Source organism: Myotis lucifugus, unplaced genomic scaffold (genome assembly GCF_000147115.1).
Source record: "Myotis lucifugus unplaced genomic scaffold, Myoluc2.0 scaffold_7, whole genome shotgun sequence".
Lineage (NCBI taxonomy): Eukaryota > Metazoa > Chordata > Mammalia > Chiroptera > Vespertilionidae > Myotis > Myotis lucifugus.
In genome coordinates, this window is record NW_005871055.1 from 15,112,820 (window position 1) to 15,140,324 (window position 27,505).

The 27,505-nt window shown below is 42.8% G+C and overlaps 1 protein-coding gene across 1 annotated transcript in view; it reads left to right on the top strand.

Moving 5' to 3' along the window:
• The window catches only part of MIPEP (mitochondrial intermediate peptidase), a 227,067-nt gene that overhangs the window by 33,932 nt on the left and 165,630 nt on the right, over positions 1 to 27,505 (top strand). The window contains exon 8 of the mRNA XM_006083649.3: positions 2,504 to 2,517. Within this exon, the coding sequence (XP_006083711.1) occupies positions 2,504 to 2,517 (14 nt within the window). The remainder of the gene's footprint in view (positions 1 to 2,503; positions 2,518 to 27,505) is intronic.

The window sequence follows — 27,505 nt, forward strand, 5'->3', positions numbered from 1 at the left end:
GCAGAGCTCCCTCTGTAAGGAGTGCACTGACCACCAGGGGGCAGCTCCTGCATTGAGCGTCTTCCCCCTGGTGGTCAGTGTGTGTCATAGTGACCAGTCATTCCCAGTCGTTCTGCAGTTAGGGTAAATTTGCATATTATCCTTTTATTATATAGGATAGAGGCCTGGTGCATGGGTGAGGGCCAGCTGGTTTGCCCTGAAGGGTGTCCCGGATCAGGGTGGGGTTCCCTCTGGGGTGCCTGGCCAGCCTCGGTGAGGGGCTGAGGGCTGTTTTCAGACTGGCCACAGCCCCTTCAGGGAGGGGGGTCCTGCTGGGGTGCCTGGCCAGCCTGGGTGAGGGGCTGATGGCTGTTTGCAGGTTGGCCACAGCTCCTTCAGGGTGGGGGTCCCCGCTGGGGTGCCTGGCCAGCCTGGGTAAGGGGCTGATGGCTGTTTGCAGGTTCGCCACAGTCCCTTCAAGGTGGGGGTCCCCACTGGGGTGCCTGGCCAGCCTGCGTGAGGGGCTGATGGCTGTTTGCAGGCTGGCCACAGCCTCTTCAGGGTGCGGGTCCCACCTGGGGTGCCTGGCCAGGCTCGGTGAGGGGCTGATGGCTGTTTGCAGGCTGGCCACAGCCCCCAGCCACCCAAGCTCCCAGTGGAGGCTGGCTGGAAGCAGGTATCTGGGGTTTATTTATCTTCTATAATTGAAACTTTGTTGCCTTGAGCGGAGGCCAGAGCGGGCCAGGGCAGGCAGGAAGCTTGGCTTCCTCCATGGCCGGGGCAACCAAACCTCCTGCTTGGTCCAGCTCCGTGGCTGCCGGCCGCCATCTTTGTTGGGTTAATTTGCATATAGTCACTCTGATTGGCTGGTGGGCGTGGCTTGGGGCATGGCAGAGGTGTGGTCAATTTGCATGTTTCTCTTTTATTAGATTAGATGCTGGTGTGAACATAGGGGTGCATATATCTTGAGTTATGGCTTTTGTTTTTTTCAGATATATGCTCAGAATTGGAATTGCTGGGTTATATGGTAGTTATATTTTTAGTTTTTTGAGGAATACCCATACTATTTTCCATAGTGGTTGCACCCGTTTACATTCCCACCACAGTGAATGAGGGTTCCCTTTTCTTCACATCCTCAGCAACACTTGTTATTGGTTGTCTTTTTTATAATAACCATTCTGACTAGTGTGAGGTGATATCTCATTGTGGTTTTAACTTTAATTTCCCTAATGATTAGTAATGTTGAGCATCTTTTCATTTATGTTTGTTATCTATATGTCTTCAGCCCATTTTTTTTATTGGATTGTTTGTTTTTATGATGTTGAGGCTTATGAGTTCTTTATATATTTCAGATACTAGAGGCCCAGTGCACAAAATTCGTGCATGGTGGCGGCGGGTGGGTGGTCCCTCAGCCGGCCTGCAACGACGCAAGAGTCCCTCGCCCCAGCCCCCACCTGAGGCCCCTCCCATCCCTCTGTGCGGCTGGTGCCCCTCCCCTCCCCTGCCTCCACGCAGCCGGGGTGGCCTCCAGCCTGAGGCCCTCCTCTCCCCTCCCCTCCCTCCGCACGGCCGGGGTGCGGACACTGGGCTTGCTTTGCTAGGGTGATGCTGCCTGCGTCCCGCCCTGGCCACTATGGGCTCCACCATCTTTGTCATAGAGTGATGGTTAATTTACATATTACTCTTTTATTAGATAGGATCAATCCTTTATTGGATATATTGTTTGCAAATACCTTCTCTCATTCAGTAAGTTGCTTTTTCATCTTGTTAATGATTTCCTTTACTTTGCAAAACCTTTTTAGTTTGATATAGTCCCATTTGTTTATTTTTGCTTTTTTTGCCTTTGCCTGAGTAGATATATCCAATAAGTTATGGCTAAGGCCAATGTCAAAGAGTTTTCTGCCTATGTTTTCTTCTAGTACGTTTATGGTTTTGGTCTTACATTTAATTCTTTAATCCATTTTCAGTTTATATTTGTATATGGTGTAAGAAAATGGTCTACTTTTGGGTTTTGGTTTTTTTTACATGTATTTGTCCAATTTTCCCAACACACTTACTAAAGAGACTGTCTTACCCTATTATATATCCTTACTTCTTTTGTTGTTGATTAACTGACCATATATAAGTGTGTTTTTACTTTGGGACTCTGTTCTGTTCCATTGATTTACATGTCTGTTTTTGTGCCAGTACCATACTGTTTCGATTACTGTAGCTTTGTGGTATAGTTTGAAATCAGGGAGTGTAATACCTCTAACGTTCTTTCTCAAGATTTCTTTGGCTATTCAAGGTCTTTTGTGGTTCCATATACATTTTAGGATTATTTGTTCTAGTTCTGTGAAAAGTGCCATAGGTATTCTGATAGGGATTGCATTAAATCTGTAGATTGCTTTAGGTAGTATAGACATTTTAACAATATTAATATCTCTAATCCACGAGTATGGTTTATCCTTCAATTTCTTTCATCGATGTCTCTTAGTTTTTAGAGGAGGGGTCTTTAATTTTTTTTGGATAAATTTATTCCTAGGTATTTTTGCAATTGTAAATTGGATTTTAAAATATTTTTTTTGTGTAGTTTATTATTTGTCTTTAGAAAACTAATTTTCTATTCTGCAACTTCACTGAATTTATTCACTAGTTCTAATAGTTTTTTGGAGGTATAACTTTAGAGTTTTCTATGTGTAGTATAATATCCTCTGCAAATAGTGACAATTTTACTTTTTTCTTTTCAATTTGGATGTCTTTTATTTCTTTTTCTTCTCTGATTGCTGTGTCTAGGACTTCCAATAGTATGTTGAATAAGAGTGGTGAGAGTGGGAATCCCTGTCTTGTTCCTGGTCCTAGAGAAAAAGCTTTCAGCTTTTTACCATTGAGTATGGTGTTAGCTGTGAGTTTGTCTGTGAATATGACTGTTATTATGTTGAGGTATGTTTTTTTCTATACTAAGTTTCTTGAGAGTTTTTATCATACATGGATGTTAAATTTTGTTGAATACTTTTCTACGTCTCTTGAGATGATCTATAATTTTTATTCTTAAATTTATGTGGTGTATCACATTGATTTTCAGGTACTGAACCATCCTTGAATTCTGCAACAAATCCCACTTGATCGTGGTGTATAATCTTTTTAATGTATTGTTGAAAATCAGTTTCCTAATGTTTTGTTAATAATTTTTGCATCTATGTTCATTGGTGATATTAGTCTGTAATTTTTTAAATCTTTTTTAAAAATTTTATTGTTGAAAGTATTACATATGTCCCCTTTTTTCTCCCATTGACCCCCACCAGCCTACCCCAGGCTTTCACCACCCTATTATCTGTATTCATGGGCTATGCATATGTATACACAAGTTCTTTGGCTGATCACCTCCCACTCATCCACCCTCCCATGCATTCCTTCCAAGATGCTGCACTCTGTTCCATGTTTCCATGTCTCTGGAACCACTCCGTTCATCAGTTTATTTTGTTCATTACATGCCACATATGCGTGAGATCATGTGATACTTGCCTTTCTCTACTGGTTTATTTCACTTAGTATAATACTCTCTAGGTCTCTCCTTGCTGTCTCAAAGTGAAAGAGATTGTTCTTTTTTACTGCTGCATAGTATTCTATGGTATCAGTGTACCACAGCTTTTTTATCCACTCGTCTACTGATGGGCACTTGGGCTGTTCCAGATCTTAGCTATTGTAAATTGTGCTGCTATGAACATAGGGGTGCATACATTATTTCTGATTGGTGTTTCAGGCTTCATAGGATATATTCCTAGAAGTGGGATCACTGGGTCAAATGGCAGTTCCATATTTAATTTTTTGAGGGAAGTCCATACTGTTTTCCATAATGACTGCACCAGTCTGCATTCTCACCAGCAATGTACTAGGGTTCCCTTTTCTCCACATCCTTGCCAGCCAGCACTTGTCATTTGTTAAATTGTTGATGGTAGCCATTTTAACTGGTGTGAGGTGATTCCTCATTGTTCTTTTAATTTGCATCTCTCTGATGATCAGTGACTTTGAGCATTTTTTCATGTCTCTTGGCCTTCTGTATGTCCAATTTGGAGAAGTGTCTGTTTATGTCCTTTGCCCACTTTTTAATTGGATTGTTTGTCTTCCTTTTGTTAAGTTGTTTGAATTCTTTATATATTTTAGACATTAACCCTTTATCAGATGCATCATTGCCAAATATGTTCTCACATACAGTGGGCTCCTCTTTTGTTTTGTTGATGGTTTCTTTGCTTTGCAGAAGCTTTTTATTTTTATGTAATCCCATTTGTTTATTTTCTCCTTATTTCCTTTGCCCTAGGAGATATATCTGTAAACATATTGCCATGAGAGATGTCTGATATTTTGCTGCCTATGGTTTCTTCTACAATTTTTATGGCTTACCGACTTATATTTAGGTCTTTTATCCATTTTGAGTTTATTCTTGTGTATGGTGTAAGTTGGTGGTTTAGTTTAATTTTTTTGCATGTATCTGTCTAATTTTCCCAACACCATTTATTGAAGAGACTATCTTGACTCCATTGTATGCTTTTGCTTCCTTGGTCAAACATTAATTGAGCATAATGGCTTGGGTCGATTTCTGGGTTCTCTGTTCTGTTTCATTGTGCCAGTACCAGGCTGTTTGATTATGGTGACTTTGTAGTATAACTTGATGTCTGGTATTGTGATTACTCCAACCTTGTTCTTCTTTTTCAAGATTGCTACAGCTATTGGGGGTCTTTTTTGGTTCCATACAAATTTTTGGAGTATTTGTTGTAGATCTGTGAAATATGGTGTTGGTATTTTAATAGGGATTGCATTGAATCTGTAGATTGCCTTGGGTAGTATGGACATTTTAATAATGTTGATTCTACCAATCCATGAACATGTTATATTCTTCCACTTGTGTATATCTTCCTCTATCTCTTTTTTCAACATCCTGTAGATTTCTGAGTATAAGTCTTTTACCTCCTTGGTTAAGTTTATTCCTAAATATCTTAATTTTTTTGTTGCAGTGGTAAATGAGATTTTTTGTTTCTCTTTTTGGGAATTCATTATTGGTGTACAAAAAAAGCCATCGATTTTTGGGTATTGATTTTGTATCCTGCTACATTGCCGAATTCATTTATTAAGTCTAGTAGTTTTTTGATGGAATCATTAGGGTTTTCTATGTACAATATCATGTCATCTGCGAATAATGAGAGTCTTACTTCCTTCTTTCCAATTTGGATGCCTTTTATTTCTTCTTCTTGTCTGCATGGCTAGGACTTCCAGTACTATGTTGAATAAGAGTGGTGAAAGTGGACATCCCTGTCTTGTTCCTGTTCCTAGGTGAAATGTTTTTAGTATTTGCCCATTGAGTATGATGTTCTCTGTAGGTTTGTTATATATGGCCTGTATTATGTTGAGATATGCTCCTTCTGTTCCCACTTTGCTGAGAGTTTTTATCAAAAATCGGTGTTGGATTTTGTTGAATGGTTTTTCTGCATCTATTGATATGATCCTGTGATTTTTGTCTTTCAAGTTGTTCATGTGATGTATCACGTTTCTTGATTTGCAAATACTGTACTATCCTTGCATCCCTGGAAAAATCCCACTTGGTTATGGTGTGTGATCTTTTTAATATATTTCTGGATCCAATTTTCTAATACTTTGTTGAGGATTTTAACATCTGTGTTCATTAGGGATATTGGCCTGTAGTTCTCTTTCTTTGTAGTGTCTTTATCTGGTTTTGGAATTAGGATAATGCTGGCCTCATAAAAAGAGCTTGGAAGTGTTCCTTCCTCTTGAAGTTTTAAAAATAGTTTGAGTAGTATAGGTGTTAGTTCTTCTTTGAATGTTTGGTAAAACTGCTCTGTGAAGCCATCTGGATCCAGGCTTTTGTTTGCTGGAAGTTTTTTTGTGTGTTTTTTTAAAATATATTTTATTGATTTTTTACAGAGAGGAAGGGAAAGGGATAGAGAGTTAGAAACATTGATCAGCTGCCTCCTGCACACCTCCTACTGGGGATGTGCCCACAACCCAGGCACATGCCCTTGACCGGAATCGAACCTGGGACCCTTCAGTCCGCAGGCCGACGCTCTATCCACTGAGCCAAACCGGTTAGGGCTGCTCGAAATTTTTTGATTACTGCTTTAATTTCATCAGTTGTTATCGGTCTGTTAAGGTTTTCTGATTCTTCCTGATTCAGTTTTGGGCAATTGTATTTTTGTAGGAATTTTTCCATCTCAGCCACATTGTCCAGTTTGTTGGCATATAGTTGTTCATAATATTTTCTTACAATCCTTTGTATTTCTGTGGTGTCAGTGGTTACTTCTCCAGTTTCATTTCTGATTTTAATTCTTTGGGTCTTTATTTCTTGATGAGTGTGGCTAATGGTTCATCAATCTTGTTTATCCTTTCAAAGAACCAGCTCTTGGTTTCATTTATTTATTTTTTTTAAGTGTCTGTGTCATTTATTTCTGATCTAATTTTTATTATTTCCTTCCTTCTACTTCCTCTGGGCTTTTCTAGTTCTTTGAGTTTTAAGGTTAAATAGTTTATTATTGATATTTCTTCTTTTTTGAAAGAAGGTTATAGTGCTATGAACTTCCCTCTGAAGACTGCTTTCACTGTGTCCCATAGGTTTTGGATTGTTGTGTGTTCATTTTCACTTTTTTCCAGGACGATTTTTATTTCTTTCTTGATCTTGTTGGTAGCCAATTCATTGTTTAATAATATGCTATTTAACCTCCATGAGTTTGAATGTTTTGGGGTGTTTTTACTGTAGTTGATTTCTAATTTCATTCCACTGTGATCTGAGATGGTTGATATGATTTCAATCTTCTTGAACTTGTAGAGACTTGTTTTGTGTCCAAACATGTGGTCTATCTTTGTGAATGATTCATTTGCACTTGAGAATAATGTATATTCTGCAGCTTTGGGATGAAATGTTCTATAAATGTGAATTAAATTCATCTGATCCAGTGTATCCTTTAGAGCAGGGGTCCTCAAACTATGGCCCGCGGGCCACATGTGACCCGCTGAAAACATTTATCCGGCCCGCCGGGTGTTTTTGCCGCCGCTGTGTGCACAGGAATTTGTTAATAGTTTTTTTTTAAACTATAGTCCGGCCCTCCAACGGTCTGAGGGACAGTGAACTGGCCCCCTGTTTAAAAAGTTTGAGGACCCCTGCTTTAGAGTCTCTGTTTCCGGGTTAAATTTTTGTCTGGAAGATCTATCTAATGAAGTCAGCAGGTGTTAAACTCGCCTACCATGACTGTATTGTTGTTCTCTCCCTAAAAGTTCTCTATAAGTGGTTTTTTAAAATATATATAGTGAGGTGCTCATATATTGGGTGCATATATGTTTACCAGGGTTATTGCTGCAACCTGCATGGTTAGGGTTCAGGATCCGAAGAAGGGGCCACTCACAAATGAAAATACTATACAAGAAATATGAATTTAGAAGGCATTGGGGGCCAGGGGTGTCTCGTGACGAGCACACTGAACTTGAGTCCAGTCTGCTTTTATTCACTTGAATACACATTTGCTCTTTAGTAATGCATATAGGCATATCAAAGGTAAAGTTTGGTAAACAGTAAAAGGATTATCAGGTTAGGGAATTGCCTTTAGCCATTGAGCCCACAGCAGGGCAATATTATGCTGATTTTCAGCCCTGCTGAATATCAAAGTCCATTGGCCTTCCAATGGGTCTTTTTGCATTAATATGCTAACTACTGTTGGTTTTAGCCTCAGACAGGTTATGATATGAGTATTGCTACTCCAGCTTTTTTTTCATTTCCATAAGCATGAAAAACTTTTTTCCATCCCTTCACTCTCATCCTGTGTGAGTCTTTTGTTCTGAGGTGGGTCTCTTGTAGACAGTATATAGTTGGATCATGTTTTTTAATCCATTCAGCTTCCCTATGTCTTTTGATTGGAGCATTTAATCCAGTGGTTCTCAACCTTCCTAATGCCACGACCCTTTAATACAGTTCCTCATGTTGTGGTGACCCCCCAACCATAAAATTATTTCCGTTGCTACTTCATAACTGTAATTTTGCTACTGTTATGAATCGTAATGTAAATATCTGATATGCAGGATGTATTTTCATTGTTACAAATTGAACATAATTAAAGCATAGAGATTAATCACAAAAACAATATGTAATTATATATGTGTTTTCCGATGGTCTTAGGTGACCCCTGTGAAAGGGTCATTTGACCCCCAAAGTGGTTTCGACCCACAGGTTGAGAATCGCTGATTTAATTCATTTACATTTAAGGTTATTATTCATAGGTACTTTTTATTGCCATTTTAATTCTGTATGCCTAAGTTTCTCCCTCTATTTCTTCTCATTACAGCAGTTCCTTATGCATTTCTTGTAATGCTGGCTTGTTGGTGATGAACTCCCTTAGCCCTTTATTTCACCATCTATTTCGAATGATAGTCTTGCTGGATATAGTAATCCTGGTTTCAGATCCTTGCTTTCCATTGCCTTGAGTACTTCATGCCATTCCCTTCTAGCCTGTAGAGTTTCTGATGAGAAATCAAATGACAGCCTGATGTGATCTCCTTTGTAGGTAACAGTTTGCTTTTCTTTTGCTGCCTTTAAGATTTTCTTTGGCCTTACTTTTTGGCTTTTTAATTATGATGTGTCTGGTCATGGGCTTGTTTAGGCTCCTCTTGCTTTGGACTCTCTATGCCTCCTGAACTTGTGTAACTTTTTCCTTTACCAGGTTAGGGAAGTTTTCTGCCATTATTTCTTCAAACACATTCTCTATCCTTTGCTCCCTTTCTTCCTCTCTGGTGCACTTATTATGTGAATATTTTTACATTTCATGTAGTCCCAAAGCTCCCTTAAGCTGATTCCAAATCTTAGCTATTGTAATAACACTGCTATGAACATGGGAGGGGTATATGTGTGTGTGCATATATTCTTTCTGATTGGTGTTTTGGGGATTTTAGGATATATTCCTGAAAGTGGGCTCGCTGGGTCAAAGGGCAGATCCATATCCAGTTAACTGCCATGCCAAAACGGAAACCACCCCTATTTCTTCCATATGTGCTGGAATATTTACGAATTTAAGTTACCATAATTTTCTTTACAAACCCAGAGATGTCACTAACAAGTCTGATTTTAAAATTGGGTGACCAGAGATGATATTCGAGGTTTGCGGCTATAGACGCCCGTGGCATGTCTATAGACGCTTATAGCGTAAAGGGATATTTAATTTTTTGAGGAAACTCCATACTGTTTTCCATAGAGGCTGCACCAATCTGCATTCCCACCAGCAGTGAACTAGTATTCCCTTTTCTCCACATCCTTGCCAGCACTTGCTGTTTTTTGATTTGTTGATAATAGCCATTGTGACAGGTGTGAGGTGATATCTCCTTGAGGTTTGAATTTGTATTTCTCTCATGATTAGTAACTTTGAGCTTTTTTTCACATGTCTCTTGGCCATTTGTATGTCCACTTTGGAGAAATGTCTATTCAGGTCTCCTGCCCATTTTTAAATTGGATTGTTTATCTTCCTTTTGTTGAGTTGTATGTATACTTTATATATTTTGGGTATTAACCCCTTATCAGATATATCATTGGCAAATATGTTTTCCCATACAGTGGGTTCCCTTTCAATTTTCATTGTTGTGTCTTTTGCTGTGCGGAAGCTTTTTATTTTGATGTAGTCCCATTTGTTTACTTCCTTCTTAGTTTCCTTTGCCCTAGGAGATGTATCCGCAAACAGATTGCTATTTGAGATGTCTGAGATTTTACTGCCTATGTTCTCCTCTAAGGTATTTATGGATGAAACCTTACATTTAAGCATTTTATTCATCTTGAGTTTATTCTTGTGTATGGTGTAAATTGGTGGTCTAGTTTCATCTTTGCATATGTCTGTCCAGTTTTCCCAGGACCATTTGTTGAAAAGACTATTTTTGCTCCATTGTATGTTCTTGCCTCCTTTGTCAAATATTAATTGAGCGTAATGGCTTAGGTCGATTTCTGAGGTCTATATTCCTGTTCTTGTGCCAGTATCAGGTTGTTTTGGTTATAAGGGCGTTGTAGTATAGTTTGATATCCGGTATTGTGATCCCTCTCACTTCCTTCTTCTTTCTCAAGATTGCTGCAGCTATTCGGGGTCTTGTATGGTTCCATATAAATGTTTGGAGTATTTGTTCTAGTCCTGTGAAGTATGCCTTAGTATTTTAAAAGGAATTCTGTGCAATCTATAGATTGCTTTTGGTAGTATAGACATTTTAATGATGTTGATTCTTTCAATCCATGAAAATGGTATATGCTTCCTCTATACTTCTATTTGTTTGTATTTTCCTGTATTTCTTTTTTCAGTGTTCTGCAGTTTTCCAAGTACAGGTTTTTTACCTCCTTGGTAAAGTTTATTTCTAGATATCTTTTGTAGTTGTTGCAGTGGTAAATGGGATTGCTTTTTAAGTTTTTCTTTCTGAGAGTTCATTATTAGTGTAAAAAAATGCCATTGATTTCTGGATGTTGATTTTGTATCCTGCTATCTTGCCAATTTCATTTTTTAAGTCTAGTAATATTCTGCTGGAGTCTTTACGGTTTTGTATGTACAATATCATGTCATCTGCAAATAATGAGAGTTTTACTTCCTCCTTGTCAATTTGGATGCCTTTTATCTCTTCTTCTCTGATCGATGTGGCTAGAACTTTCAGTACTGTGTTGAATAAGAGTGGTATAAGCGGACATTGTTGTTCCTATTCTTAAGGTAAATGATTTTAGTTTTTGCTCATTGAATATGATGTTGCTGTAGGTTTGTCATATATGGCCTTTACTTTGTTGAAGTATGATCCATCTCTCTGTTCCCACTTTACTGAGAGTTTTAATCAAAAAAGGGTTCTGGATTTTGTGGAATGCTTTTTTGCATCTATTGATATGATCATGTGGTTTTATCTTTCAATTTGTTTATGTATCACATTTATTGATTTGCAAATATTGTACCAGCCTTGCATCCCTGGAATAAATCCCATGTGGTCATGTTATATGATCTTTTTTTTTTTTTTTTTTTTTTTTTTTCCCCTTGAAATGGCTTTATTTCTATTGTGAGCCTGAGGTGATTGCAGGTAGAGTATAACCTTAGGTAGTTTTATAGATTTACCACGTAGATAGGCACCGGACAAATAGCATAGGCGCGTTTACCTCCCTGGAACGGATTCTTCATTGCTCAGAAGAGATAAAAAGAAAGCAGGAGGCTACCTACAAGGTTTCCTTCCTCAGGAAACACAAAGAGAGGTCAAACACTGGGACTAGAAAAAGAGGGTAGGAGTGACCAGAGCCCTTCAAAGAAAAAGCCCTGCCCAGATCTCCACAAGCCAGTTTCCCCAGGCCCAGAAAATTAAACCTGAGCCCTTTTACTTCTAATTCCCGCCCACCTCCAGAGAGACCCTCCAACTCCCTCTCCCCTTCAGTTCTTGGCTCACTTGTCCCGGATGATGGTCTGCAGCTCCCGGATCTGCTCATTCATGGGTAGCAGCTTAAGCTGAGCCCCAACCTACCAGGAGAGTTGGCTGTCCCTTAGGAAGGAGTCGCCGGCCGATGCGTCATAGTTGCCACTGCCGTGGTTGTGCTCCTGGCTGAGGCTGAGGCTGCGGCAGGCCTGAGGGCTCCCCTCCCCCAATACACTAGAATGGGCGTGACTGGTGAGGAGAGTCGGTTTGGCCTTGGAGGTGCTGTTTCCCCCCACATAATCTGGGGTCGGGTGGCCAGGTCGCAGCGGCTCGGGGCTTGGGGTAGAGGCAGAGTTTACTTGTTGGTTGTGACAGGGCATGGAGTCCGGACTCCGTAACTCCGTGGCCATACACCGACCCCGGGCTGTCCCCGCAGCTACCAACCCCTAAGGATAAAGGAGAACGGGGAGAAAGGGTGCGTGCTCATGTGCTCGCCTGATAGCCCCCGCCTCCTAGGAATTTATAGCCGCTTCTATATGATCTTTTTAGTATATTGTTGTATCCGATTTGCTGATCATTTCTTGAAGATTTTAGCATCTGTGTTCATCAGGGATATTGGCCTGTAATTTTCTTTTTTTGTAGTGTCTTTACCTGGTTTTGGAATTAGGATAATGCTGGCTTTGTAAAAAGAGCTTGGAATAGTTTTAGGAGGATAGCTGTTAGTTCTTCTTCAATGCTTTGTAAAATTCTCCTGTAAATCCTTCTGGTCCAGGACTTTTGTTGGCTGGATGTTTTCTCATTACTGCTTCAATTCATCAGCTGTTATTGGCCTCCTCAAATTTTCTGATTCTTCCTCATTGTATGTTTCTAATATTCTAATGTTATTAGAATATTGTATGTTTCTAGGCATTTGTCCATTTTGCCTAGGTTGTTCAGTTTTTTTGGCATATAGTTGTTTGTAGTATTTGCTTACAATCCTCTTTATTTCTGTGGTGCCCGTTGTTATATCTCCTCTTTCATTTCTGATTTTATTTATTTTGGTCCTCTTTATTTCTTGATGAGTCTGGCTAAGGGTTCATCAAACTTATTTATCCTTTCAAAGAACCAGCTCTTGGATTTATTGAGCTTTTGTACTGTTTTTTGTTTGTTCATTTTTGTTTTTTTTAGTCTCTGTGTCATTTATTTCCACTCTGATCTTATTATTTCCTTCCCCCAGGTTTTTCTTGCTGTTCTCTTTCTAATTCATTTTGTTGTAAGGTTAGATAGTTTATTAGTGATTTTTCTTGTTTCTAGTGGTAGTCCTGTAATACTGTGAACTTCACTCTCAGGACTGCTTTCACCATGTCCCTTTGGTTTTGGGTGGTTATTTGTTCATTTTCATTTGTTTCCAGGAAGTTTTTAATTTCTTGCTTAACCCATTCCTTGTTTAATAACATGCTATTTAGCCTCCATATATTTGAGGGTTTTTGGTGGTGTGTTTTTTTTTATTGTAGTTGATTTCCTACTCATGTTATCCGAGAAGAAGCTTGGTATTATATCAATCATCTTGAATTTGTATAGGCTTGTTTTGTGTCCTAACATGTGGTCTGTCTTTGAAAATTTTCCATGTGCATTTGAGAAGAATGTATATTCTGTTGCTTTGGAGTGAAATGTTTTGTAAATATCGGTTAGATCCATCTGATCTAGTGTGTCATATAAGGCCTCTGTTTCCTTGTTAATTTTTTATCTGGAAGATCTATCCATTGATGTCAGTGGGGTGTTTAAGCCCCCTACTATGTCTGTATTGCTGTCAATCTCTCCCTTAAAGTCCATTAAGAGTTTTTTTATGTACTTGGGTACTCTTATATTGGGTGCACATATGTTTACCTTTAGTATTATGAAGTGGCCTTCTTTGTCTCTTGCTGTGGCCTTTCTTTTGAACTTTATTTTGTCTGATATGAGTATTGCTACCCCAGCTTTTTTTTCTTTCCATTTGCATGGAATATATTTTCCATCCCTTCACTCTCAGTCTGAGTGTATCTTTTGTTCTTAGGTGGGTCTCTTGTAGACAGTGTTATGGGTTGGCTCAGCGAGATAGACCACTGACTCAGAATTTAAATTTAGGAACCTTTATTAAGCTGGCCAGCTGTCTGCAGTCCAGCCTTTGCTTCGAACTGCAGCACCTGACTGCAAGAGTTATGGCTATTTATATGCAAAAACTACAAAGTTACAAAGCCATGCTTACGAAATTTGTTCCCGACACAGTATAGCATTATCATCTTCCTATCTATGTTTTCTGGGAACAGAGAGCACAGTATATTGAGGAGGGACCATGAGACCATATCTCAAGGCCTGACCTGATGTCAGTACCTTCCTATCTGTCTGTTCCAGGAACAGACAGCACAGCGTGCCCCGATATGCAGCCCAGTACATTCCCTACTGGTCTTATTCCCGAATCAAATCTTTGATTCAGCACCCTCCTCTACGATATGAAATTGAGGAGGCATTTGGCAATGCAGGGGCCAAATATGAGCCCTAGGAGGAGCAGAACGACTGGTCCTGCCAAGGAGGAGAGCAGGGTAGTTAGCCAGGGGGACCAGGAAGTTTTAGCTGGGGCTGGGTGCTGTGGCTGGCTCGGCCTCTCTGGCTTGTCTAGGGGATGCAAGGGGCCAATCGGGTTGAACCACCGGGGAAGAGTCCGGCGTTGAATGGTGAAGAGCTGGCCAGGGTCTCGGCCGCTTACATAGAGTCTTAGTCCCCAGGTCTTTCCCCCTTCCCATTGGTCAGTCCACCAGGCGAGAGGCATGAGGAGGACGGGGTTCCAATTTCCGTGCAGTTCTTCTTCGGGGCCCATCCCTTGACGCTGTCGTTCGTTTTCTTAACCTGCATACGGTGGATCCAGTGCCTCTTTCCTGCGACTTTGATGGCGGTTGGAGTGCTCAGCACCACCTGGTAGGGTCCATCCCATCTAGGTTCCAGGCTGCCAGGGTCGTGACGCTTCACCCAAACGAGATCTCCTGGAGAGAAGGCAGGCTGTGTTGGACTGGATCTCAGCACGCCCTCCTCCCGTATGGCTCTCACCACCCGTCGTGCTGACGTGGCGCTGCTCTGCAAAGCCTGTAAGGACTTAAGCAAATTTTGGGTAGAGAGATGGGCGACTTCCTCCTCCCTCAACCTGGGCACCAATGGCAGCGGTTGCCCAAACATTATCTTAAAAAGGAGTTAGCTCTTGGATGCATGGGGTGCACCTAGCTCTGAAGAGAGCAAAAGGAAGGAGACTTACCCAGTTTTCGCCAGTCTCTAATTTTAACTTAGTTAATGTTTCCTTTAAGATCCAATTTATCCTCTCTACCTGTCCAGAACTCTGTGGTCTATAAACACAATGCAATTTTCAAGTAACTCTTAGGGCCTTAACTATGGATTGTAACTTTGGCGATAAACGCCAGGCCATCGTCGGACCCATGTATAGTGGCAGGCTAAACCGGGGACAATTTCGGTGAGGAGTTTTCTAACTACTACCTGTGCTGTCTCTGCCTTGGTTGGGTATGTCTCAGGCCAGCCAGAGAAGGTATCAATGAAAACCAGCAGGTATTTATACCCTCCTTGTCCTCCTGGTATCTCAGTGAAGTCCACTTCCAAGTGTTCTCCGGGGTTCTGACCTCGGAATCGCTGTCCCGGCACGGCCACAACAGGGGGCCCTTGATTCACCCGGGCACACACTTGGCACCTTCTAGCCAACTCTTGAGATATTTTCTGGAGCCCTGGGATGTAAAATTCTCTTCCCAGTAGTTCTGATAGCTTCATTCCCCCAGGTGGGTGCTCTGGTGGGTCTGGGAAGCAATGGTCCGCCCCAGGGCTTCTGGCATTATAGGCCTCCCATCTGGCAGAATTAGCCATCCAGCCTCTCCTGCCCGGGCCCTTAGTTTCTCAGCTAGCCTCTGCTCCTCTGGCAGATGAGTAGGCTTCTCTGGGTGCCTTCATGCTGGCAGGGCTACGAGAACTTCTAGGGGCCCTACTGGTCTTTTAGTCAATTCCTTGGCCCCTATATGGCTGCCAGGTGGTTAAGTATCTCAGGAGCTTTTTCCTTTCCTCCTGAGGTCAGGAGACTTCTTTAAGGTGGCTCCCGTGTCCTCCTGTAAGGGCAGTGTGAGGAGATATATCCCTGTAGTCCCTGGGTAGGTCTGGCAGGGCCAGTGCCGGGGCGCTTACCAGGGCTTCTTAGATCTCCCCTGGCTCCTCCTCATGTGCCTCCCGCTACCGGGTACCTTCCTCTGCGAAGCTGCTCCCGTCGTCCGTCCGTGTAGAGGGTCTCATCCGGATTCTGCAGGGCTGGTCCACAAGGTCCTCACGGAGGGAAGTGAGGGTAGTCAGTGTCTCCTTGCAGTCAGGCAAAGGGGCCTCTGCCTTCTTGTCAGGGAGGAGTGTGGCAGGGTTCAAGGCAGCTGTTTTCAGGAAGCTGAAATGTTTACTCTTTTTCCCTTTCCCTACCAGAGGGCCTGAGTGAGTGCTATGAGTTCCACAAGGAAGTCCACCTTTTGGCCCCCCACTGTCAGGGTTATTCTGGGCTCCTGGGGGCCAGCCGAGCCCCAACAACCCCAATCCACCTCCTCCACCAGCATGGGAGGGAGTCGGTTCCCCCGCACGTTCAGGGCACTCCCTTTTCCAATGTCCTTCCTTTCTGCAAAATGCACATTGATTTTCCCCAAGCCTGGGTTGGACTCCTTTTCTTCTGCGAGGCTTTTCTTTGCCCTTGTTGTCTCTCCGGCCCCTTGTGCCATTTTCCTCATTTAGGGCCAGGAGGACCTTGGCCATCCAGGTGTTTAAACCTGCCATTGGGTCCTTCAGATTGTCAAAAACCTTCTGGGCCACCTCAACCAATTTAGAGATTGATTTCCCCTCAAAGCCTTCTAACTTTTGTAATTTTTTTCCTAATATTTGGGGCCGACTTGGAAACAAATGCAACATTGACAGCCCTCCGACTTTCCAGGGCATCAGGGTTAGGCCCCTGGACTGTCTCTGTCACCTTAGAGAGGTTTGTGGGTCTCCAAGCAGCAGCTCGGATGCCCCCTAATAGAGTCTGGCGATACCGATCGAGAGCCTCCTTTCCCCTGTCACTATAGGGGTTCCAGTTGGGTTGCCTGGAGGGAAACACAGCCTCTAATCTGTCTTTTATTTGTTCTTTCAGAATGGACTAAAGGAGCTTTATTTCCCTACAGGGTCTTATATGTCACAGGACATCACAGGGTCTGTAATTCCTGGAACAGAGGGCTAGTATTCACCACTTTATTAACCCCCTCTGTTCTAGACAGGCCTTTCCCAGTTTCCTACAGTTGAGGTTTTGTGCCACCCCTGACATGGGCATGGTCACACAGGCCTGTAAGATAGTATACAGGTTGCTAACTGTCAACTGTCTCTCAATAGAGACCAAAATTTAATGGGTATTCTTCTTTGCCCACCTGGGCAACTGCCCTCTCGGCAGCTAGACACCCTTTACTTTTTGGGTTCATTCCACATAGCCTTTTTCCAGGACAGTTTACATATAGGCCAGTTCTTCTTCCTAGCCACAAATACAGTTTGTCCAATTTTCTTGAAATGTATTCTGGCACAGGAGAAAGTTGTTTTGCTGTACATAGGTAGCTTAATCCCTATACAACTGGGCTTGGACCTCTGCCTAGCAAATTGCAGTCTATAAGTTCAATATGCAGCCTCCAGCCCTCCTAACCCAACGAGGTTTCGGCTAGTCTCTGAGTCAGACTTCTCCTCTCTTGGAGAATTTCAAAGTCCTGATGGCTCCCAGGTCCAGGAAGAGTGCCCTTTTCTTAACTCTGTTTATAGTTACAGGGCCCTGCTTTCCTTGTCATCCCACCAGTCCCCTTCTCTCAGCCCAGGCCTGATTGATTCAGCACTGGAGGGGTTAAAAAAAATAAACCAGGGCAGAGAAAGACTGTGCTTAGTTACTTTTTGTGACCTTGAAGTTCATTGATAAGACCTGTTAGGTCTGCAGCCAGTAACTTAACTGCCAACACCCCCGCCCCCCTTCTCTCATTCACTCCCTAATCTGGTCTGGAGCTGGGAATAGCGCCTCGGTCTGCCTTGCTTCCCCAGAGGGCTGCCTGTCTAGCCCCAGATCTAGAGGGCTGGCCTGCCGTAGTGGCAACATAGGAACTGCAGGACTGGCAGATGTCGCAAGGTCCTGCAGTTTCTCTCCACCCCCCCCCCTTTCTCTCTCCCCATACACTGTCCCTGTCTAGTATGGGACAGACTGAAGGGGTTGAAGGATGACAAAGCCCCTCCCTTTGGTGGGTGCGGAGGGAAGACAGTTGGCATCCGGGGAGGCAGGGGCTCCGGGTCAAGAGCTGGTGGCGTGGCCTGGGCCTGAGGCCCGGGCTCACCCGAATCCGGCGCCAGGGGACCATAGGGGGCGGCCGGCTAATGGGTTCTTCCTGCTCTCCCTGAAGGACCGGGGGAGCCTTTCCCTTCTGGGGCCCGGCCAAAAGAATTGTCTGTCTCTGTCCCAATTTTCCCTCGGGAGGCAAACCCTCATTTACCGGGGTTTCTTGGACAATATGTCAACCTAAATTTGAATATAAGGAATTTGATTAGGATGCCCTGGGCGGCCGTGTATGACGTAATGGACCCGGTAGGCAGTGGTCAGATCAAAGGACCCTGCATCCGGCCACCCCTCCTGGAAAGTGGGCCACTCCTATTCACAGAATCGCTGTAAATCAAAAGCATTAACATTATAACCTTTAAATCTACCCAAGAATTTCAGTTTAATACAGTAAATTACAACCTAGGTAAGAGCAGCTGATAGACAGAAATCTTTATTAACTAAGTGGGCTAATTCTCCTTAACAGTGAGCAAAAGACTCAGAAAAATGATTCTTGCAGCTGCCGAGAGACTGTTTGCAGACTGCTAAGGGGCCAGCCCAAACGTTCAGCCAAGCGTATCAACAGAAAGCAGAATAAATCAAAGTAGCTCTTACTTCACACAGACCAGTAATGATTTACACTTTTTTTCCTCCTTCTCAGTAGTAAATTGGCTAGTCCCACACAAACTTTGTCCCGACCCCATGATGATCGGTGGCGAGAGACAGACAAGGGAGGGGGTGACCTGTTTTCACAGATCCTCACTCAGATGCCCGCCTGGCCGCGTCCCTTGGGAGCTTAGATTCATCGTAGCTAAGGTGCACCCGTATAAACCCCGGGCCTGGTCACCTCCACATGGGGGTGAGTCACCGTTATGCCATATGACGAATCACGGAACCGCAGGTTGGGGCCCACTTGGACTCCGTAACCGAAGTCGTGGAGCCACATAAAGGAGAGGAGAGGGCAGGCCCCCTCCCTCCACACTCACACACTTTCACCAGACATTCACTCAGAGTTTAAACAATCCACCCAATTCCTAACAATTTCCTAATTCCTGAGGGAGCTCTATAGCTTCCCGGGAGGTGATCAAGCTCCCCTTCCACTCACCCGGAGTGGGCCTGACTGATAGGGGGTCGACGAAGATGACTGACCCTATCCCATTTGATAAAGACAAAGACAACAAAGAACAAAGACAAAATAAATCAGCCAAATGCAACCTAAGGTTGCCCGGAACCTGCAGCTTGCTCCTTGAAGTCCTGAAAATGTTCAAAAAACACTGCAGCAGAGTGTACACAGAAGCAGACAACTTTTTAACAATAAACAGCAAGACAAACAAATACCAGACAGACAAACCCAGTGCAGCCTACAGCCGCACGAACCAGGGACCCCGGCCACCGTCGTGGCCGCGGGTCAGGACCAGGAGTACCGCTGCGTCCAGCCCTCCGTATAGGTCCTTCCGTGGGACGTCCCAATTCCTGTTTAACGACCGGTCCTTACCTCTCTCGAGGGTCCAGGTGGTTCGGTTTCCGAATTGAAAGTTTTGGGTGGACTGGAGGCCTCCTTGGTAGTTGTTCTCCACAGGTGTGGGGTATCTCTCTGAGTGCCCGGCAACCAGTGGGGGAGAGCCTCCTGCCTTGAATAGGGGGTCCCTCTCCTCCCTGCCCGGGGAGAGCCTCCTGCCCTAAACAAGGGGTCCCTCTCACCCCTGCCAGGGGGAGAGCCTCCGGCCTTGAATAGGGGGTCCCTCTCATCCCTGCTGGGGGAGAGCCTCCTGCCCTAAACAAGGGGTCCCTCTCCTCCCTGCCGGGAATCTCGCTGCGGGCCTCCAAATGTTATGGGTTGGCTCAGCGAGATAGACCACTGACTCAGAATTTAAATTTAGGAACCTTTATTAAGCTGGCCAGCTGTCTGCAGTCCAGCCTTTGCTTCGAACTGCAGCACCTGACTGCAAGAGTTATGGCTATTTATATGCAAAAACTACAAAGTTACAAAGCCATGCTTACGAAATTTGTTCCCGACACAGTATAGCATTATCATCTTCCTATCTATGTTTTCTGGGAACAGAGAGCACAGTATATTGAGGAGGGACCATGAGACCATATCTCAAGGCCTGACCTGATGTCAGTACCTTCCTATCTGTCTGTTCCAGGAACAGACAGCACAGCGTGCCCCGATATACAGCCCAGTACAGACAGCATATACATGGGTCATGTTTTCTTATCCATTCAGTCACCCTATGTCTTTTGATTGGAGCATTTAATCCATTTATATTACACTTATTATTGTTAGTTATGTATTGTTATTTTTATTTTCTTTATGCCTATGATCCTCTCTCCTTTTCTTCTTCTTAAAGCAGTCCCTTTAACATTTCCTTCATTCCTGGTTTGGTGGTAATGTACTTTTTAAACTTTTTTTCTCTGGAAAGCTTTTTATTTTTCCTTCAGTTTTAAATGATAGTCTTGCTAGATACACTAGTCTTGGATTTAGGCCCTTGCTTTTCATTACTTTGAGTACTTCATGCCACTCCCTTCTGGCCTGAAGTGTTTTTATTGAGAAGTCAGCTGACATCCTAATGGGAACTCCTATGTAGGTAATTTTCTCTCTTTCTTGCTGCCTTTATGATTCTTTCCTTGTCTTTAACTTTTGCCATTTTAATTATGATGTGTCTACACGTGGGTCTCTTTGGGTTCCTCTTGATTGAGCCTTTCTGTGCCTCCTGAACTTGTATGACATTTTTCTTCAGCAGGTTGGGGAAGTTTTCTGTCATTGTTTCTTTAAACAGGTTTTCTGTTCCTTGCTTTCCCTCTTCCCCTTCTGTTATCCTATAATGTGGATGTTGTTACATTTCATCTTGGCCCAGAGTTCCCTTAAGCTATCTTCCTGCTTGTTAATTCTTTTTTTTCTATTTGCTGCTCTAATTGGGTATTTATTTCTACCTTGTCTTCCAAATCAGCGCTCACCAACTAGTGGTCTGTGGACCACTAGTTGTCCGTTAGGTCCAAAAGGTTGGCGACCGCTGGTTTAAGGAAACCTTTGGAACAGCAGTCGCCAATTGGTGGTCCGTGGACCACTGGTGGTCCATGAGGTTTGAAAGGTTGGCGACCACTGTTCCAAATCACTGATTCAATCTCTGCTTCACGCAGTCTTCTTTTAATACCTTTCAGTGAGTACCTAATGTCAGATATATCATTCTTCATTTCTGTCTGGTTGTTCTTCATGGCCTCTATTTCCCTTTGCATAGTGTTGTAATTTGCGTTAAGTTCCATAAGCATGTTTATAACCATTGCTTTGTCCTATAGGTTATTTGGACATATATTTATGTTCTATAATCTATGTTCTATAATCTTGTAACCATAAACCAAAAAGAAAACCCTCTAATACACATATTAAAAAAAATAAAGAAAAAGGAACCCAAGAAAAGCACTAAAGAAAGTCATCGATGTATAAGGAAGGAAGAAAGGAACATAGGATGACAAGTTATATTTAGTTCTTTTTATTTAGTTCTTTTTCTGGAGAGTCCTTCTTTTCTCTCATTTGAGGGTTGTTTCTTTGTTTCCCCATTTTAGCTGTCTCTCTGAATTTGCTTCTATGTGTTAGGTCAAACTGTTATGCCTACCAGTCTTTGTGGGATGGCCTAATGTAGAATGTGTCTTGAGGGGTCCAGTGGTGTAGTCTCTTAGTTCACCTGAGCTGGATGCTCTCAGTGCCCTGTGTGCTTTATTTTTTTCTCCTGTTATAATTGGGACTTGATTGTTGATGTCCCATTTGTGGGAGGGATCTCCCCTCCAACTTGCTGCCAGTGAGGTTCAACCCCCACGTAGTCATGCCAGCTATTATACAGGTGCTTACAGAACAGAATAAGACACAACAGGGCCAAACTAAAAACACTACGGAAATCAAGCTACTCTATGCAACAACAACAGAAAAGACCAACAAGGAAAAAGAAGAGAAAGCAAAGCTGAGAAAAAAATAAAAGAAATACTAAAAGACACACAATCAAAGAATAAGAGGGGTTGTAAAGAAAAAAGAAAAAGAAGATGAAAAAATGGCTATAGGGAAGCAAGGAGGAAGCTAATTGAACTATTATAGGAAGAAAGAGGAAACAGGAAATAAATTAAATAATAATAAATTAAAACATTGTAATAATGGATATATTAAGATATAGATAGGAAAAGTAAGACAGAAAAGAAATGAGAAAAAAGAATAACAAAAAATATGAAAAATTAATAATAAGAATAGTCTAAAGTAGAATAGAATAAAAGGAAAGAGAGAAATTAGAGATATGCAAGAAAAAAGAAAGAAAGAAAGGGGAGGAGTGGCACAGAAAAACAAAAACAAAACACACACACACACACACACACACACACACTCACACTCTCAAAGACCTTTGGCTCCGCTATTTGTGGGCTTGCTGGATTTTGCTCTGATGTGAATCTGGTTCCTTGGTGTGTCTATCCTGGGCCTCCTTGGAGCTGTTCTAGTGCAGATGAATGTAAGTCACTATCCCTTTTTGACCCTGGGCATCCTGATTGAGGTTGGAGAGGTTGAAAACCCTAGTAGTCCAGTGGTCAGGGACTCCTTGGCCCTGAGGCTGGGTTTGCCTTGAGTCTTATGCCTTGATTGTCTCTGTTCTGAGCTATACTTCCTTACCCCACAGAACTGGTCCCCAGCTTTCAGCTTCAGGAGCTCAGGCCCGCTGGCTTTTGCCTTGCTGGGTGGTCCGTGCTGTGTCCAAAACTAGTCTGGATGGTGGCGAGGCTGGGTGCCTAGCTGCTGCTGCTCCCCCCTTCAAGATAGCATGGTTTCTGAGCCAGAGCTGCACCAGCCTGGGGAGCCCTCTTCTGGCATTTTAAGTCTCTTAATCTCATAGAATCTATTCTTTCATCATCTTTATCGGTCCATGTGGAGACCAGGTCCTGCTACTGGAGCATGCTGTGGGGACAGCTGGCAGCTGCAGCGAGTGTTGAGAGCCACCACCTCTTCTCCCCAAAGTGGCTGTGGGCTTAGGCTGATGGAGCTGGAGAAGGACCCTGGGGAGAGGGAGAAGAAGAGCAGCATCTCCTACTCCTCCTCCATGCCTTGGAAATGCCCCCCCAGCGGCAACCCTGGCTTACCACCTGACCCAGGAGCACTCATGCAGCCTCTCTGCCCTCCTGTGCTCATTGAGCCTCCTAGGGTTTCGCCAAACCCCTCTGGCGTGGGTTGGCTCAATTCTACAGCCTTCGTTTTAAATTCTATTTTGACTAAGTATTGGTATCCTAGCTTTCTTTTTGTTTCCATTTGCATGAAGTATTAGTATGCTTTTGCATCCCTTCACTTTGAGTCTGTATCTTTTTATCTGAAGTGAGTCTCTTATAGGCAGCATATGCATGGGTGCTGGGGTTTTTTTGTTTGTTTGCTTTTTAATCTATTCAGCCATCCTATATCTTTTGATTGGAACATTTAGTCAGTGTACATTTATAGTAATTCCTAGAGGCCCGGCGCACAAAATTTGTGCAGGAGTACAGTCCCTAGGCCTGGCCTGCGATCAGGGCCATCTTCCCTGGCTGCCGGCAGCTGGCCTCACCCCCCACCACCACCCACCCCTCGTTCCCCGTTCACCATCGGGCGATCCGAGCCTGCCGGCCAGAGGGAGGTACCAAGAAGTTGGCCATTATCACCTGCTCGCCAACCTCACCCCCATTGCAGGTCGCCCTCTGTGTGTGGGGCGACCGATGGGGCAAGGGCTGTGGCCTGGTGCCGCCCACGTCCCCCACCACCCACTCCCAGTTCCTCGCTCATCATCAGGCGATGGGAGCCTGCCGGCCGGGAAAAGGGACTGAGAGGTGGACAGTGTGTCTCATAGTGACTGGTTGAGAGGTCGTTCTGGTTGTTCCACTGTTAGGGTCAATTTGCATATTAGCCTTTTATTATATAGAATGGGTAGGTATATATGGAACTTATTGGCATTTATTGTTTTCTGATCATTTTTGTCATCCTATGTTCCTTTCTTCCTTCCTTATACATCGATGACTTTCTTTAGTGCTTTTCTTGGGTTCCTTTTTCTTTATTTTTTTTAATATTTGTATTAGAGGGTTTTCTTTTTGGTTTATGGTTACAAGAGCCATATATAACAAGCTCTGTATATAGCAGTCTATTTTAAATGGTTGGTCCTGTAAGTTTGAATGCATTCTAAAACTACTGTATTTTTTAACTTTGATTGCTATGTTTGTTTTTGACATCGTATCTTACGTTTTTTATGTTGTTGTGTGTCCCTTAATTTGTTACTGCAGTATCACATGCTCTTAATTCTTATGTCTATTACCCTTTTTACTATCTCTATAATTGATTGATCCACTACATTTGTTAAATGTTTGCCTTTACAAGTGACATTTTCCCCTATATATTCTTTTTTATTTGTTTGTTTTTGCCTTTTCTTTTCCACTTAAAGAATTCTTTTTAACATTTCTTGTAAAGCTCATTTAGTGGTGATGAACTTCTTTAGCTTTTGCTTGTCTATGAAATTCTTCACCTCTCTTTTATTCTGAATGGTAACTTGCTGGGTAGATACTCTTAAATGTAGATTTTCTCCTTTCACCACTTTGAATATATTGTGCCATTCTCTTCTGGAAAAGTTTCTGCTGAAAAATTAACTGATAATCTTATGAGGGAATTCTTTGTATAAAACTGGCTTTCTTTCTCTTGCTGATATTAAGATTTTCTCTTTATTTTTAACTTTTTTGCATTTTAATAATGATGTGCCTTGGTGTGGGCCACTTTGGGTTTATCTTGTTTGGCATATTCTGAAATTCCATGTCTATTTTCTTCACCAGGTTGGAGAAGTGTTCAGCCATCTTTAAATAGGTTTCTTGCCCTCTTCTCTCTTTCTTCTCCTCCTTATGATGCAAATGTTGGTATGCTTCTGGGGCCCCTCCTTATGATGCAAATGTTGGTATGCTGATGTTGTCCCAGAGATACCTTAAATTATCTCCCCCCCCCTTTTTTTGCTCTGCAATTGGATGATTTTCATTACCTTGTCTATCAGCTTACTAACTCATTCTTCTGCTTCAACTGATCTGATGTTGATTTCCTCTAATGTATTTTTTTTTCAGTTATTGTATTTTTTAGTTCTGTTGGTTCTTGTTTTGTTTTCTATCTCTTCGTTGAAGTTTTCACTGAGTTCACCTTTCTTCACCTGCATTCATTGGTCATCTTATAACCAGTGTTTTGAACTCTTTTCTGGTAGATTGCTTGTCTCCATTATTTAGTATTTTTCTGTGGTTTTATCCTATTCTTCCATTTCTAACATATTTCTTTGTTTCTTCATTTTGGCTGTCTCTCTGTGTTTGTTTCTATGACAGGTGGAACAGCAACCTGTCCCTGTCTTGTTGTTGCTTCCCCTCTGTAGAATTTATGTGCTTGGTTTCTTTGGCATGCCAGCTGGAGCTGAGCCTGGAGTGGAGGTGGGCTGAAGAGAGTCAGGAGGAATACCCCACATGGGCTGCCATGGCAGGCTGGTTGGAGGTCAAGTCCTTGAGGCAAGCCTCACCAAGGCCCCTTGATTGACTGGCTATAGTTAGAGTGCGCTCAGGCATGAGGAGTCCTAGGGACAAGCTATAGCAGGACTCAGAGCTGTAGCTAGGGTGGGTACAACTTGCAGAGAATCATGGGGGCAAGCCACACTGGGAGGCCATTATAGTTGGAGTAGGCTCAGGACAAGGGTAGCCTTCTAGACAGGCCATGCTGAGGCCTAGAGCTATAGCTAAAGCAGATGTGGTCTGATAGGAGACCTGGGGGTAACCTGCACAGGCTGGCGATTGTAGTTTGAATGGGTGAAGAGCCACGGGGTGTCCCTGAGATAGGGCTCAGTGCTGGTGTGGGCCTGGGGCCTGGTGTGTACTATGACAGTCTTGGCAGGCTAGCTAGTGTACTTGGATCACGCTCTTCCCATGCAATCAAGTTGGAGGGGGAAGGCTACTAATGGTGCTCTCCAGTGCCTGTGACACCAGAATGAGTTCCCACAGTTATCTACTTATTATTTGGCAGAGACTCTAAGATTAGTAAATGGATTTCCTTCCTGTATTGTCTATTTGCCCTTTAAACCCCTTTTTTTCAGTGTGCCCCGAGGCTGGTACATCTGTGAGCAGGCCCCTCAGTGAACCATCCCTATTTCAATCTGGTGCTTGGTGGTAGAGTCTCCATGGCACCATGCCTCCATCTTTCCTACCCATTTCTATGTGGTCTCTCTCTCTCGCTTGTTGTGCAGAAGCTGTTCAGTGAGCCATTAGTTCTTCTTTAGGGGAATTTCTCTGTCTATAGGTGTAAATTTGTTGTGCTCTGGGAGGAGGTGAGTTCAGGGTCTTCCTATGCTGCCATGTTGGACCAAAAGCCTGAACTTCTAATTTTAAATAGCTATAAGTTAGTGTTTTATTTTTAATATACTCAGAGACCCATATTTATTGAGATTTTTCTACATCTTCAGTTAGTACAATTTTTAAAGAGTTGATAATTTAGAGTGTATTTGGTCCATCCAAGGTATTTTATTTCATGTGCATGTTAAGAGTAAATTATATTTAAATTTTCACTGATGCCAATTTAAATTGTTTCTATTTTTGTACTTAACTTTCATTTTAACTACCTTCTACCTTCTTTGCTCCAAATGGTTAGAATTTGTGTAAGAGAGGATAAAAGATCAGTATTTCTGCAGAACTCAATGTTAAATATAGGGTAGGTCTTATAGAAACACATAGTCCTATAAACTTCATTTTCAGAGAGAATTGTGCTACTTGAGAAGCTTAGTTCTAGGTAAGGTGAAAACACTTTCCTTGGTTTTGCAATAAACTTGCCTTGTACTCTGTTGAGTTCTTTGATTTATAATATATAAGAGATAATGTTATAAAATATTGTATGAATGTAGATAGTAAGTTTTTTCAAAGGCATTTATTAAATTACTAGAGGCCCGGTGCATGGATTCGTGCACTGGTGGGGTTCCTTGGCCTGGCCTGCGGGGATCAGGCTGAAACCGGCTCTCCAACATCCCCTGAGGGGTCCTGGATTGCAAGAGGGCGGTTCTCAGGTGATGCACCCCGGAATCGGGCTCCCTCCTCTGGTTCCGGGTACGTCACCTGAGAACCGCAGCCTCCAAGTTACCGCAGCTCAGCAGCTCCGCGTTGAGCATCTGCCCCCTGGTGGTCAGTGCATGTCATAGCTACCAGTTGGAAGGTCTGTTCCCTAGTGGTCATTGTGTATCATACCTACCAGTCGAAAGGTCTGACGGTCACTTAGGCTTTTATATATATAGAAGATAGTTGCAACTGAGGTTGAGTAAGTATAAAGGTGTTTGTGAGGGTAGTTCAGATTCAAGATATGCTTTGGAGGTTGAATTTATAAGACTTGGAGATTGGTTGAGAGGGAGGACGAGACAGTGTGATGGAGCTCCATAGTTTCTGTTGCGCACCTGGATAGACATGCCATTCCTGGAGGAAAAGATCACATCCTTATTCTGTTTTGTCTTTATTTCTATTTTGTTTACCCCTCTTTCTCTAGCATGCTTATATCTTCTCCAAAGTTTTCTTTAATCTACCCTATCTTATTCATCACTCTTTTGTAAAGGCCATTTTTTCTTGCGTTGTCAAGGCTCTCTGCTAGGCCATATGTACATCACACCCGTTCTTGTGCTTATGTTTCTTGCCTGGGAACAGCTCCCACTTCCCAATCTGTTAAATCCTGTCTAAGTTTTTCACTGCTAAGCTCAAACCCTACCTTTTCTGAAGCCTGTAAACTTTTTCACTTCCCTTGACTCCCTTGTCCTGAAACTG